General features: G+C 41.2%; 1 protein-coding gene across 4 annotated transcripts; it reads right to left on the bottom strand.

The window, feature by feature from the left end:
* Positions 1–355: 355 nt before the first annotated feature.
* UPK3A (uroplakin 3A) lies at positions 356–8584 on the bottom strand. 4 transcript variants are annotated; one of them, XM_069806926.1, is made up of 7 exons: positions 8424–8584; positions 8050–8123; positions 7046–7201; positions 4082–4361; positions 2779–2861; positions 2167–2299; positions 356–1370 (listed from the first exon to the last, which is right to left on the bottom strand). In XM_069806926.1, exons 2-7 carry the CDS (start codon positions 8102–8104, stop codon positions 1283–1285), a joined length of 795 nt encoding a protein of 264 aa, XP_069663027.1. In that variant the 5' UTR covers positions 8105–8123; positions 8424–8584; the 3' UTR covers positions 356–1282. The 4 variants fall into 4 exon arrangements, with proteins under 4 accessions (XP_069663027.1, XP_069663028.1, XP_069663029.1 ...); XM_069806927.1 differs by lacking the exon at positions 8424–8584 and adding an exon at positions 8319–8415; XM_069806928.1 differs by lacking the exon at positions 8424–8584 and adding an exon at positions 8212–8215.
* Positions 8585–14067: the final 5483 nt, after the last annotated feature.

Here is a 14067-nt window from a genome sequence, read left to right on the forward strand (position 1 = left end):
AAAATTTTTAATTTTCAAAATCTGAAGAGAATAAGTCCCACTCCTTGAAATAAGTATCAGTGCAAGACCATCCAGTCATGACAGTGATGGTGAACTACCTGTGTCAAAACAAAATCCTTATGTATTTATAATCTGAGACAGTTTAACAAGTTTACTGATAAACTAGGAGGACATCAATAACAACAAGTGGCAGCTCTGTACTTATCACAAGTAAGTGCTTGCTACAATAGGACAGTTGCTTATACATACTCAAGAGGCAAAAAGTAGGGCTTTGAAGTTGGATCTTCCTCAAGTATTTTGTAGAGACAAAACTGCATATGGAAGTTGGCATCAATGGAAAAAAGCAGTACATAACTCAAACTTGGGGCAAAGATTTATTTTTAGTCACCAACTGAGATAATGAAATGAAGGAAGAGAATTAGCTTAAAAAACCCCCACCAGTCTAGATACTAAGTGAAGAGTGCTGGCTTGCAGCTGCCTAAGGTAAAGAATGAGGCTAAGCCTGCCAACAGTGAATATACTCATGTGTCCCACTAAAGCAGTATCTCCTCTTCACTAGCCCACCAACAAATTATACAGAGCTCTGAAAGAACACACCTTCTTTGAAGCAGTTTTGTTAGCTTTCATCCCTGCAAAGCTGTTTGAGGGTATTTAAGTATTTGAGATCAGAATTACTCTGCTACATACAGGGCACTTTCTTGCTTTCTTTTAGGGAAGGAAAGGAAAAAAGGGAAGTCTTATGACACAAATAGTCACTAAAATCCTGAGGAAGCAGCAGTAGCTCCCTGTGGTCTACCTTTTAATCCCCAGTTTTCTCTAAGAACATCTTTTTCTAAAGCAGCCTGTTTTTCTTTATTCCTCATCAGTTACTATAGAGAAAGGTTGAGACACAAATGGCTACATCACATTCATCTGATCGCGAGAAGCAGATGAGAGGTCTGCAGTAATGCTTACTCCAGATGAGATGCATGTACTAGACAAGTTCTGATCACACCACTGAAGTTGAGGGATCTTGTGATGATTCTTTCTTCAGTCCAGGCATTCGTTATGTTCTATACAAGGCAATTAACTAAATCAAATCTCATTAGGACAAGACAGGATACCACATACTGCAAGACTTCAAAAAAGTTGTCCTTATTTCATGTATGCCATTCATCTTCAGTTGCCTGGGTTGCGTTCTGTAGCTTGTTTTGGACTAGTGTTGAGTAGAAGAGACAGTCCCTTAGGTCTAGCACATGTAGCAATTCAGTTGTATTTTCACCATTGACTTGAATCAGGTTGTTCACTCAGAGCTTAACTGCTGTCTCGGTTCACTTTGTTGGATAGTCTGAGACATGCACCTTGTCTCTGCAGAAGAATCTTTTGATCCCCTGGTGGGCAAGTGAAAGGCTTTATTAAGTTCCAGTAGAGACTGAGTGGAGCCTACTGTCACAAGACTTTGCAAAGGCTGATTGCTATTTAAATCATTCAGCATCAGAGAAGCCCATAGATTTTTTTAAATAATCATTTGCAATGCAGTTTTTGCTTTCCACATCTTTAATCCAGGAGAGCCTGGCAGAGCTGACAGAATACAGAGCACTTGCATCATTTTCAAGTGAATGAAAGAAGTGAGTGTTAGCAGCCCTGCTACCCACCATTTCTAAAATTTAGTTAATTCCCTCCAAAATGAACATGCATAGACTAGTTGAGTTATACAGCTCCAGCAAAGCCTCACTTATTAATTGAAAGGGGTAACTAATTTCTCTTGTGGAGGAGGCAAATAAATTAAAATCAAGGCATTAATTAGGACATTATGTAATCTTTACAAATGCCTGCACTCCTTAAGACAGTTTCCAAACTCTTGAATAGATGGAAAGCTGCAACATGTAAGAAAAAAATACGCAGGCTTTATGTACAACTCTACTGTTTTTTTTTTCCAGTAGTCCCTACTAAAGCCTGGCAGCTAGTAAGCTTAAGGCTGTGTAATAATTACAAGAGCTGCTGATCTTAGGGAAGATTATGAGAAAGTAGTCTTTTCCCGTTACCAGCTTCAAAATTTGGAGGACACCATCTGGCCTGTCATCTCAAACAAGACCAGCAACAGTGGCTTGGAGCCATATGGAAGAAGGCTGATGACTGAGAGGTTAGGTACTCTTACTGGAAGTTGTAAGGTGTAGCAGTACTTACATGGCAGCAGAGGACACAGAGGCAAGAAAGCCAGCAAGCAGAAGGAACACAAGAACACTTAGGATCGATGTAATGACAATCATGTCTCCACTCCTTCGACCAGGCCAGGTGTCAATTTTCAAGGGAAGTTTAACTAGAAAAGCATAGAAAGACTGTTCCTATGATCTATTTTTGACCATGAACACCCCTACCAAATAGGAGAAAGCTGGTGATTTAGGAGAGGCAAACTGATTATGTCTATACTTGAAGTCTTAGATGATTTATGGGAAACAGGTTTAAGACTCAGTGTCAGCATTTAGAGTTTATAAGCTTTCCTCAGCAGTTTAGCCAGTATGACAAGTACCTGTATTACTGAGAAATGTCAACAGCACCAGATACCATGATGCACATCAAATCTGAAACTGCATGTACAAACTTTCTCTTTACTAAAAGAATTGTTCTGAAGTACACAAAAGTAGAGAATTATTCCATATTTAAGTCTGCTACTCCAATACTGAAAAGGCTGACAAAATTGTTAAAACTTTGGGAAAGGACTAGGTGTTGCTCATAGAGCAACAGTGTCCTAAGGCAAGCACAACTACTCAGAAGACCTGAGCAAAGCCACAGACTTACCTCTTCTGGTTTTGATTGGATCAGACCAGAGAGTTTGGGCTTTCATGATACCTTCAGTGCTATCTAGCAACACATATTTAAACCTATAGGGAAAAAGCGTTAAATTAGGTTTTTTAAATTGGAACTTTCTTACCAGCATTTTTAAGGTATTGGATTAGCTGGTCAGACTGCAGGTTTTGTCAAAGCATTAGATGGAGACAAAGGTAACTGACTGTTTTCAGAGACCTTATAAAGAAAAAATAGAATTAATCGTGGAAAAGCATGCCATGCTATGTCATGCACAGTTTGCACTTTGTTCTTCTGAGCCTTGGCAGATGATAGCTTTCCAACAACAGTTTTTCCCAGCTTGCTATTTCCTGTTGTGAAGAGCCTCATTATTTAGGACAGCAAGTGGTTTTGATTTCCATATGGAAGTCAAAGATTTTGTCCAACAATAGAGATCTTTGGGACTTTCACTGCTAGAGGAGAGTATTGAAGAGACAGGCCAACATCAGATTTGGCAAAGAAATTAAGTTTCCATTCCACAATAGTTTGATTTTTCAGAAATGTCCTGAAGAGACAGAAGAGGCAAGACAGTTTTTGCAAAACTAAGAGCCGATAGTATTTTGTTTCAGAAGTGTATTAGGTCTCCACAGCAGATATGGCTCCATGCGACTGCCATTTTTACTACAGCTTTTAAGTTGCTGGCAAGAGCAAAGCAAGTGTTTTGGGTAACAGCTGTCAGTGTGCCTGAATTCCCCAGATGGCCAGCTTCCCCAGACAACAGGGGTCAGACAAGTCTGCAAGCCACCGTGAAGACTCCAGTAACATTAATGGCTTCCTGGGGCTGGAGACCAAGGAGAGCTTTGGCTCCCCAGAATCCCATCAAAACAAAGCAAGCAGAGCCAGATCTGTCTGCAATTTGGCAGAATCATCTAACACAAAATACATGGTGAATAATCTCAACATCATTTTCCAGTCAAAATCCTTTTCTACAAGCAGTTTCTCATCAGATGCTGTCACTGGATTACCTACTCCAACATAGGTATAGATTCAGCAGTTCACACATTGAATTTTCCTACTGATCACTGAATTGAACCTGACAGAGCTCACCACTGCTAGGGTACCACATGGCACCATCTGCAGGGTGCTAGACCAAAGCCAAGCCATCTTCACAACTACCCTTGCAATAGACCATTTTGGTTAGGGACTGGTAATTCACATCATACCATTACAAAAGAACATTACAAACTCCTATTTTGCTCCATTGCTTCCTATTGTGTTTTAAGAGCAGCAATCACCTTATAAGAAATAAGAATTATACCTGTATGTTGTATCTGGTGCAAGAGGTGGGTTACAGACAGCTAGGAAGTTTGGGTCATACAAACAGGTCCCATCATCCCCGACTCTGAAGAGGTATTGTTTCAGGACATCAGAAACTTTGTTGACATCTCCTACATCAGCAAGTTTGGGAGGTGATGCACAATTGGGTACATCAAACAAGGCAGCTTTGTAAGGTCCAAGCTGCCCGCCACTTGTTTGATGGAAGGTGCTGTCGAGTGGTTTGCCGCTGTTGTCGGTCACCAGGGAGCTTATTGCACTTGCTGCAGGAGAGATGCTTTTTAACAAGGCTGTTAGAACTCATTCAGCTCTTTCCATTCACCCTGTATTTACTTGGCAACTTGCTCTTCTACCCCAACACACTCAAAAGGGAAACAAAAAACCTGCTACCAATTTGGCTGCGTAGTGATCTTACCGCTTCCTCCTTATTTGGTGATGAAGCTCTTTACGCTTGTCCCTCAGAAACTGAGAGGGATCCATAGAGTATCTCAGAGCACTACTTTAGTAGCCACCCTCCCAAAATTCCTCTTTTCCAAGGAGAATCTGGTGGAGCAGGGGGGAGGGTGGCAAAGGCCATGCCACACATGGCTCCAATAAACATTCAGTAAATGCTGCCATTTCAGATTTGATACTATAGCCAAGGCAGAGTTCCTATAGAGTCACAACTCTCCCATCTCCTGGAACAGAAACCCTTAGACCTCTGGTCATGCAGCAGCTGGACCTCCCAGAACCACACAGTACACAGAGCAGTGTGTAGGGGCTGCATGAATGGATGCAGTATCTCCATTTCTGGCCAGCGAGGCATGTCACTGCTTCCAGGCAGCATGCCTCAAAGTCTGAAAGTCCTCACAGCTTCAAGCAAAGTGTGAATCTGTGCCCAGCCCTAAAGCATAGTTTGGAAGCTCAGTTGCAGCTCTCAAACCTTTCCTGTTGCAAAGCCAAGGCACGAATCCCAAGACATGCTCCCAAGTTCTGCAACTGCAGGTTAAATTTTTTTTGAGAGCTCCCTCCAGCTGTTCAGTGGTGTCAGCAGCAAAAGAAGGCCAGTTTCTACAAAGCCACGGTACATCGGGAACTACTTCAGTTTGGAAGCATTCTGCTGTGCTCCTGGAGCAGAGTTCTTGCAGCTGCTTGGCCATGAGTTTTTAGCTATGACCCAATGCAAAATTAAACCTGTTTTAAAAGGGAAAAGTTTCCAGCACAGGTTAGAAATACAACTTAAGGGTCAGTGTTCAAGTTTGTTGAGCTCTGACATCCCTCTCTTCAATGGGAGCCAATAACATGAAAGCAAATACTAGCTAAGACCTGCTTTGTTCTTGGGCTTGCTTTCCCAAATTATACTTCTTGCAGCTAGGTCTTACTGCTCTCCCAGTCTCCATCCACTTCAATAACTTTGCCTGGCTCTGGTGAGCAAGTAAGAGCTGATGCCTAAGCAAGTTCATTTTGTGTTTTTGTTTTTTTGGTTTTTTGTTTGGTTTTTTTTTTGTTGGGGTTAGTTGGTTTGTTTGGTTTTTTTAAACTTTACTAGGTTTACTAGCAACATTAACAAGAGGAGAGCTAGAAGTTACATTACGTCCTCAGAAATTTGCGAGACCCTCAGCTTTGTAGTATGCTGACACATTTCCTTACCAGCAGAGCTGAACATAAGGCATTAAAGAAAATTAAGTTCTCTTAAATTTTCCTTCTCCCTGCTCCAGGAGGCATCCAAGGGTGAGCCAACCTGCTTCTCTGCAGACCAGAGATAAATCCAAACAAAATTCCTCCCAGTCTGCAAAGTAACACGTTTGTGTCTGCTTGCCTTAAAAGCAGCAGAAGAGATTTCTCTGTATATAACCCCTTTTGTAGGGATTCATCCATCTGCGTAGGAAGCTTTTGCCACAGAAACTACAGAAGATGGGGTGGTTGAGGTAATTTCTAACACAAACCTTATTTGCAGGTCTAACTAGGTATCAGTAGCCTTTTATATAATTATAATGCACTTATAGTCTGTTTTAAACATATAAAGATGTGCACTTCAGCCGTGGGATGTATCTCAGAAGACCATGCATTCACAATTGTCTATGTTAGTTGTATGGGATGGTGTCTCTGATTACGGCTTCTGCCCCAAGGCACCCTCTTTTCACCTTGTCCAAAGCGGCAACCATCAGCAGTGGAAGTTTCAAGCCTGTTTTGTCTGTTGGTGGGTTTCACTACTGCCCCCTCAAGATCTCTTCTCCGTGCCTCTCAGAAAAGGAGGCTGCATACAGCCTTCAGGGGACATGGTGTGATATAAGGAAGTAATTTGTTTCTGTCAGCTTATGGAGTAGCTCTAACTGACATTCAAAACAGTCTGCCAGAACAGCAGGGAACAGAGAAGGCAGTTCTTGGTCACTGCCAGCAATGTTTCATTGCCAGGCAGTTATGAAACTCATTTTATGAATGACCCCATGGGACAGGCATCTTTGACCACAAGTCTAGCATGACTTGCCTTTGTCTACAAAAAAAAAAAGTAGTCCTTGTAAGGGCTGGCTACCCTAACTATGATGCAAACAGCAGCGTTACCCAGTGTCTCTTAGCAGGTTTACTTAGGGGAATTCAGACTTTTATACAAGGCATTTGTGTTTAGACAAAGGTAAGGTATCAGACTGTGGACCACTTTGTTTCATTAGCAAGATTTGGGCAAAGGCTTACAGCTGATAGTGCTGCTCCACACCTACTGGGAGTCAGCTAGCACAGTACTAACACTTGCTATCATTAACCAGCCCCATTGAAATACTATGGTTATTTATATTTTGTAATAATACCCTAGACAAAACTGAGGCCAGAGGCTCAGCTTGTACATAGCTTATAGCTACAGATTTTTCTCTTTTCCCCCATTCAGACCCACTCCCATCAAATTGTGAAGAATTGCATGCAATGTCCACATAATGTGGTTATCTTCCAGAGAGGCATAATGCTTGATACTCACCTGTTTCCTTCATTGCATACAAGTAGATTACGTAAGATTTATTTGGATGCAGTGAGCTGTCAAACATACAGAAAGGTTTTTCTAGAGCAACTGTAGTAAGAGTGGGATTGTTTGTAGCAAGCTGAGGGGCTGCAATCTGAGGCTTCAGGCTTTGATCTAGAAGAGAAAGTTACCAAAAAAGTATATGCAAAATCTTCCTCCTCTCCCCCTGCAAACTCTGACTCAAAAGGGAGGATCTGGCAGCACTTACAAACAACATTAAAGCATAAAAAAGGGATATGAACTGCAGCTGAGCAGGAAACAGCCTACCTGCCCTGTGAAAGTTTGAGAGTTAGGGGGTTTGCTTTAATGCAAAACGGGGACCCCAAGGATTTGGGAAAGGAGGCAAGAGATGTTGCTCCTCAAACATACAGGTCACATCAGCTCAGAAGGTGAAAGGCAAAGCCTCATTATAGGGGATACTTGAACATCGGTCTTCAGGGTCCCACATACAGCCTCCCCCCTCCAGTGGCAGCACCAGAAGCAGTACAGTCAGTTCTCAGATCAATTAGCAGTAAGGAAATCTTAAGGTTTTTAAGACCAGGCTTGTTAACATTCAGAGAGAGATATAGCAAAACCTTACAAAAAAGGAAAACTGTCTGGGAGAGGCACTGGAAAGAGCAAGTACTCTTAGAATAAAGTTTATGTCAGATACTTCCTCCCTCTCCACACAAGCTCATCCCATCTCCAGTCTCCCGGGGAAGATTAACTAAAAACAAAGAGAGAGATTCAGCAGCACCTCCTCCTTCCCAGCCTAGCTGCAGTAGAGACACTTTAACAATATTCCAGCAGAACACATGTTTGAAGCCCTAAACTCCCCTCCCAATACAGGTCTTAGAGCAGAGAGTTGACACCCAAGACAAAAGAAAAAAAAAAAAACCAAAACCACAAGAAAAACAGAAAGGGAAGAGGTACAGAGAGGAGCAACAGGAAAGGAGAAGAGACTGCAGATAGATGCCTGTTACCTGCACGCAGCTGTCCCAAGCAGCAAAAGGCTAATACAACCCAAGAGCTGCACATGCTTGAGCCCTCCAGAAACCTGCCAGGAAAGGAAAAACAGTGCTGGGAGGCAGCCCCCATTGAAGAGCTCCCAATTCCTCTCCCTCCCCGAAGTCAACCACACCTACTCCTTTCCACAAGCTCCCTGTGGTTAGAAGTTACCTACTCCCCCCAGCACCTCCCTATATGCTTATTGCCCCTCCTGCTCAGACGTCACCAATGCCCCAGCTATTACCTGCTCCCAGGTGAGGAAGGGTGTTGCAGTTTTGATTTCCACCTGATAGTGGACACCAGTGTAGTTCTCAACAGTGTTATGGGTGTAAAGAGGTTTTTTCCCCACCTGCGTCATTGATAGGTGGCTTTGTTCTTGACCTTCTGTCTAAAAATTTTTGAAATCTCTCATGTAGGAAAAAATTGGAACTGAATATCTGAACCCTTCATCCAGTCTGCATCGTGGATAGTTCTGATTCAGAGCTCTAAATTTGGGCAGCCTTAACAGAGGTTACAATTGCCTTCTGAATTGTGTTTCCTGGGTTACATCCTGAAAAACATAAGCTTTCTGGTTAACCCTAATGTGACTCAGGGCAACTACATGAAGAGCAAACCACTGGGAAATCTGAATCTGTCCTGTTGTACCAAATTGTTCAGCTGAGAATATTCTTGATGAGTAACTGCTATTATGAATGGTCTATTACGTAAGAGCTCAGATTACAAAATTATTAATCACCCACTTAAAATAGGCTGAGGGGAAAAAATAACTACCAGCAAGATTTTACAGAATTAATGGGGCTAATATGATGTTACTGCAGCAACTCCAGATTTACACTAATATCACTACAGTTACATTACCAAATTCATCTCCTTTATGGGTATGCCATGGGCCCCAGAAATCTGTTTGAAATATGTAATCAAATTATTATAATGCAATTTCCTCCCCATATGTGTCTCATTTTGTTTCAAATTCTGCACATCATCTTCAATGCGTTTGGTTTGACTTTTTTCTCACACTACTTTTGAGGGAGAATATTGAATACAGGAGTTACCTTAGATTTGCACTGCTATAGGATAAGAATGAGTTGCAGTATTCTTTCTCACTCTACAATACACTCAAACCTGTGCTGGCATTAAAACTCAGATAAATCAGATTAAACCAGATTCTGTCTTTTACTCCTAGGAATCTGATTTTTAACATTTACACTAGGGGGGTTAGTTGTACAAACTTGGTACTGATCTGCTCAAGAATGTTTTGATCCCTTAAAGCACTATAATAATGCTCAAAACCTGTAAGGTTTCTGACTCCACAGAAAAAGCAGAGCTTAAGAACAACAAGATCTCTTTCTCCATCATAAAATCAATACTTTCTCCAAACAGTGATTCCTGTAAAATCAGATCCTGTATTCTTTACACAAGTAACCCTTCCAGAGCAATCATCAGTAGCTTTTTTCCTTTAAGACAGAAAATAGACACATTATTTGCCTAATTAAAAAAAAAAAAAGGATACCAGGACATACTGGATGGCAGAGAAAATGCAATATTCTATTTCATGGCATGCAAGCCATTTGCATGGACTACAAAATACTTTTTCAAGTTTTATAAGAAAGCACTGCTCCCTCATTCACTTTCTAAAGCATCAAAACAGACAACAGAAAAAGATATCAATTTTAAAAATCAACAGATTAAGGCCCAGAATCACAATAAAATATTTAATTTAAAGGTAGCAATTATGTTTTTTAGATTCACAGCCATCAAACAATAAATTTAGCACTTATTACTCAGGCAAAACTCTGCATGACCTTCTTGGAGTCTTGCCTGGATGAAGAGTGTGGAAAACTGCTCCTCGGGCTACGGTCATGCAAACTGTTACTCACGCGATTCATTTGAAAACAGCCAGGAGTATGTCAATAGAGCTGCTCATCACAGAAAGTTAATCACCTTTCAAAGTGGCTACAGGATGACAATTTTAGCCATTATTTTCCATGACGCTATTTTTTTAAGCCATCATGATTTACTTCAGTACAAGGTCATCTTATGCTCTGGTGGAATTCACCAGCCACAATAAGAGGGATAACATTGCCTATGTTGCAAGATTTTAAAATTGTTGGGTTTGTTCCATGCTTAGAAGAATCTCAAACAAAGGTAGAAAATTAACATGACAATAAACTCTCTCAGCTCCATCTGTGCTGGCAGATGTGTCCTAAATTAGGACCAGATCTCATCCTTGCTTACACTTGCGTAAATCCATATTAACTCTGCTGAAGTCAGGGGAGCTGGTCTGGATTTAAAGGATGTTACCATGAACAAACTAAACCTCAGTAAAATCACAGTGTTCCCCAAAGGAAGTGCAAGAGAAGAAATCAGTGTAAATTCCTATGTCTTCGTTTAAGCAACAATGCCAATTTTCTTGCTCTACGTTGCCTTGTGGGCAATTCTGGAGTAATTCATAGAAGCCTCCAGAGTCAGTTTGGATTGATAGCTCTGTGAGAACAAAACTTGCCTGTAGCTTTGGCTTTCCAGGGCTGTGTGAAGCCCGTAAGGGTTTGAGGAGGATGAGGCCTGAACTCCTGAAAGGCCGTGAAATGTATGGGACACTCCAGGATCTGAAGTCCAAACCTTCTTTACATTCTCAGCTGTGGGCATAGTGGAGATAACCCTCCATACTCTGCTGTGCTCCATCTCTCCGGTCCACTACACGGGCTAAAATTTATGGGCCACTTACAAGCCCAGCTCCATGTAGAGACATTACAGTGTTTAATAAAGAGATTAAAAAGCATGGTGGTGACATCTACCAGTCAAGAGATAATCTAATCCAAAGGGTGAGGAAGACAAACAAAACATAGAATCCATTTTAAATTATTTTGAAGATCCTTACTAGTTTTCTGCATAGCTATTATTAGCTTGTAATTTCCTGCAGATATCCTGGTGGGTGTAGACCTTGAGGAATGGGCTGAAAAAGGAGACAAGTAATGCCTTTGTGAATTAATTTTTAAAAAGCATTCCATGAATGTGGGACATCTGGACGAGGGTGCAGAGATGGTTAAAAAAAAGTTGATAAAACAGGTGATCAAAGCTTGGGACAGTGGTGGAGAGCTGACACAGTTAAAAAATGGGGAAGTACAGAGATGTAGCATTATAAAATATTGTGAAAGTGAGGACAAGCTGGAATGAGAAACAATGGAAAAGTTTTTCCTTCTGTCCAGTCACTGTTCTTCAGACATGATCTGGCAGGAACTATAACCACCTCTACCGCTCAGTTTTATGCACCATCTGGTCTGCAGAGGTTAACTGCAAGGGAAGCAGCTGTCATACTGCTATACATCAGTCCATTTGAGAGTGGCACTGAAACCAAAAAATCTATTCAAAGAGGTTACTGGTCAGCTACTACAGACTTCAGTAGTGGCTGTTCTGGGGGCTGGTATTAGTAAGAGATTGTCACGGGCAGCGTCTGGAAATCCAAGCTATCCTGGCAATGGAAACTTTCATCTAATGGTAAATAACTTGCAGACACTACTGCACTGTATTTATATCATAAGGCTGCAGATAAAAGGGAGAAATTTCCCATTTATCCAGGGAGAAAACTCCTCACTGAAGCAGGAGGTGAAATAACTTTTATGACATTTCTCTCTCAAAGTCTTCCCAGAATACTTCAAGAAGTAGGAGCTTCACATCTCACAAGATCCACTGCACAAAGGCCACATGGATGCCTGGTACTTTTGTTCAGTTCTGAAATCTCTTTGATATTTCTTTGGCTTCCTGGAGAAGTATTTCTGTCCTTCGTTGCTGCCACAAGGAGCATTAACTTCTGATCGTAAAATCTACACACCTATTAACATGGCCTCAGGATTTATTTTCAGGGTCTCTCTTGCTCCTTTCCTAACAGAGTCCCTTTGCATGTACAGATTATGAATCTCCAGAAGAGCTCTGCAAACCACTTTGTTAAAAAGGGACCGGTGTGATGGAGATAAGCCCCATCCTACATTCACTCAGCACAGGAAAAGACTTATGTGCTGAGTGGGGGTCCCATCTGTGCACAGATCGGAGCAGCATGACTCACTGAGCCATTGATCTCCTTAAATTAGAAATCTTTCATGTGTCCATAAGGAAATATGAAGGCTCCGTTAGAAAGATGAGAACTTGGAACTTATTATATCATCTGGTGAGAATTAATTTTGTGCAAACCTGAAAGGACAAGCAGTGGAAACATCAGGAAGGGAAAAATAACTTTCTACTTAAGAAATCAGGGCCACACCCTAGTCCAATATAAATTGGCATGGCTCCATTGAGGGAGATTCCTTATGAACAGAAGAACCAGTCCTTCTTGCATTCCCCTGAGAAATCACATCTAAGATCTTATCTTTCTAGTAAACCCCACACAATTGCAGAACGCTGAAACATCTGCAGCTTGGAGGAGCTAGGGGTTAAAATGAAAGGCCTCTTTGTTACACAGAAGTTACTGTTTTCTTTGCTGAGGAAATGTCTTGCTATCTACAGTTATCTGCTTGAACTTTCATCTCATACTGTTAAGAACCCCTAAGAAGTACTTCTTTTTATTAAAGTCCTGGGCTTATGTGATAGTGTAGATATCGCTAATAACAGCAAGCACCATTTGCTGCAGCCTTCTCAGAACTGCCCCTTGTGATGGATCATTTGTGCCAGGCAGGTCAATGTAGGTTGGTCCCACGTTTCTTCACTTACAAAATGATACTTCAGTGAATCCACTGTTGGTTGAGGGGCTTGTTCTAAACATTAGTTATAATGAGGAGTCACACTGCTGCAGAAGAGGAAGAAGAGAAAGTATCTTTGGTAATTCAGACTAGCTGGATAATTGTGTTTTATATCTATGACAAAAGTAACCTGGCTTTTGATGAAGAACTAAGCAAAGATGACAGGGGGTGGAGTTAATCTTCCTGGCCTGTGAACGGGCTACATTCCCTAGGCTGCAGTTTCCGTTAACTGGCTTTGTGCAAAAGTAACTTGACTGTGTTGGCATGACATGAGTCAATGCAATGACCCTTTCCCTGGCTGATGTGAGGAAGCAGGCCTCCCTAGGCGGTGAGTGTAATCCCTCACCTTCATCCTCAGGTTGCACGTGATTATTTTTATAATGGAGCCCTTTTAATTTAATTTTGCCAGGTAAATAAAATTTAGCTTTCTGGGTTTGCAAGCAAGATTGAATTTTAATGACATGAAACTTGACTAATATTTGTGGTTCAAGAAGGATCTCTCTGTAATGGCTGAAGAGTGGGCCCTTTCCTCACAAAGATTTTTTTAGGTCTTGGAATCCCTCTCTAAATCTAAAGTCCTGAAATATCACTTCATGAAGCCAGTTTAACACCCTTGAGACTCAGCTGAACTTTGGTGCAATTGCTGTGGTTTTATATGAATGTGAAGTACAATACAACGAGGCTCCTGTACTGATGAGTGTGCCAAATTCCACTGCAGTCAGATCAGGGTAAAAGTTTTCTAACAAAATGATTAATTGAGTCCATAATGTTGTAATTAAAAATGGAAAAAGCTTTCTGTTAGGACTTCCTTTACTCACTGAATTGTAACCCACTAGCTAATTCACTGTTCAAGAAGGACAGAAAGTATATGCTGGTTTTGACTACAGTTTTTATGTTGTAGCTGAAATGCTTTATGCTAAATTCTGATAGATGCTGTTTGAAGTTAACAACCAGATAAAAAAAAACTAAACCAGAACTACCCCCTAAAAAGAAGTACATGAATCAGATATTGCTTAGTCTGGATCCTCATTCTTCAGACAATATCACAGAAATGCCTCATTCATTTGCCTTCCAAGAGGTGTAAAAGGGCTTTGTGAAACTATTCTGATACACAGGTCCATGGTATTCATGTCCATGGTTCCAGAGCAGACTATGCAGGAAGATGGAGTAATCTGTAAGTGTAGGTACTGAATGCCCATCTGCTGCTAGTCAAAATTTATGTTCTAAACAACAATCCATATTCCTCGTTACTTATGCTCATTT

The sequence above is a fragment of the Haliaeetus albicilla genome, chromosome 19 (genome assembly GCF_947461875.1).
Source record: "Haliaeetus albicilla chromosome 19, bHalAlb1.1, whole genome shotgun sequence".
NCBI lineage: Eukaryota > Metazoa > Chordata > Aves > Accipitriformes > Accipitridae > Haliaeetus > Haliaeetus albicilla.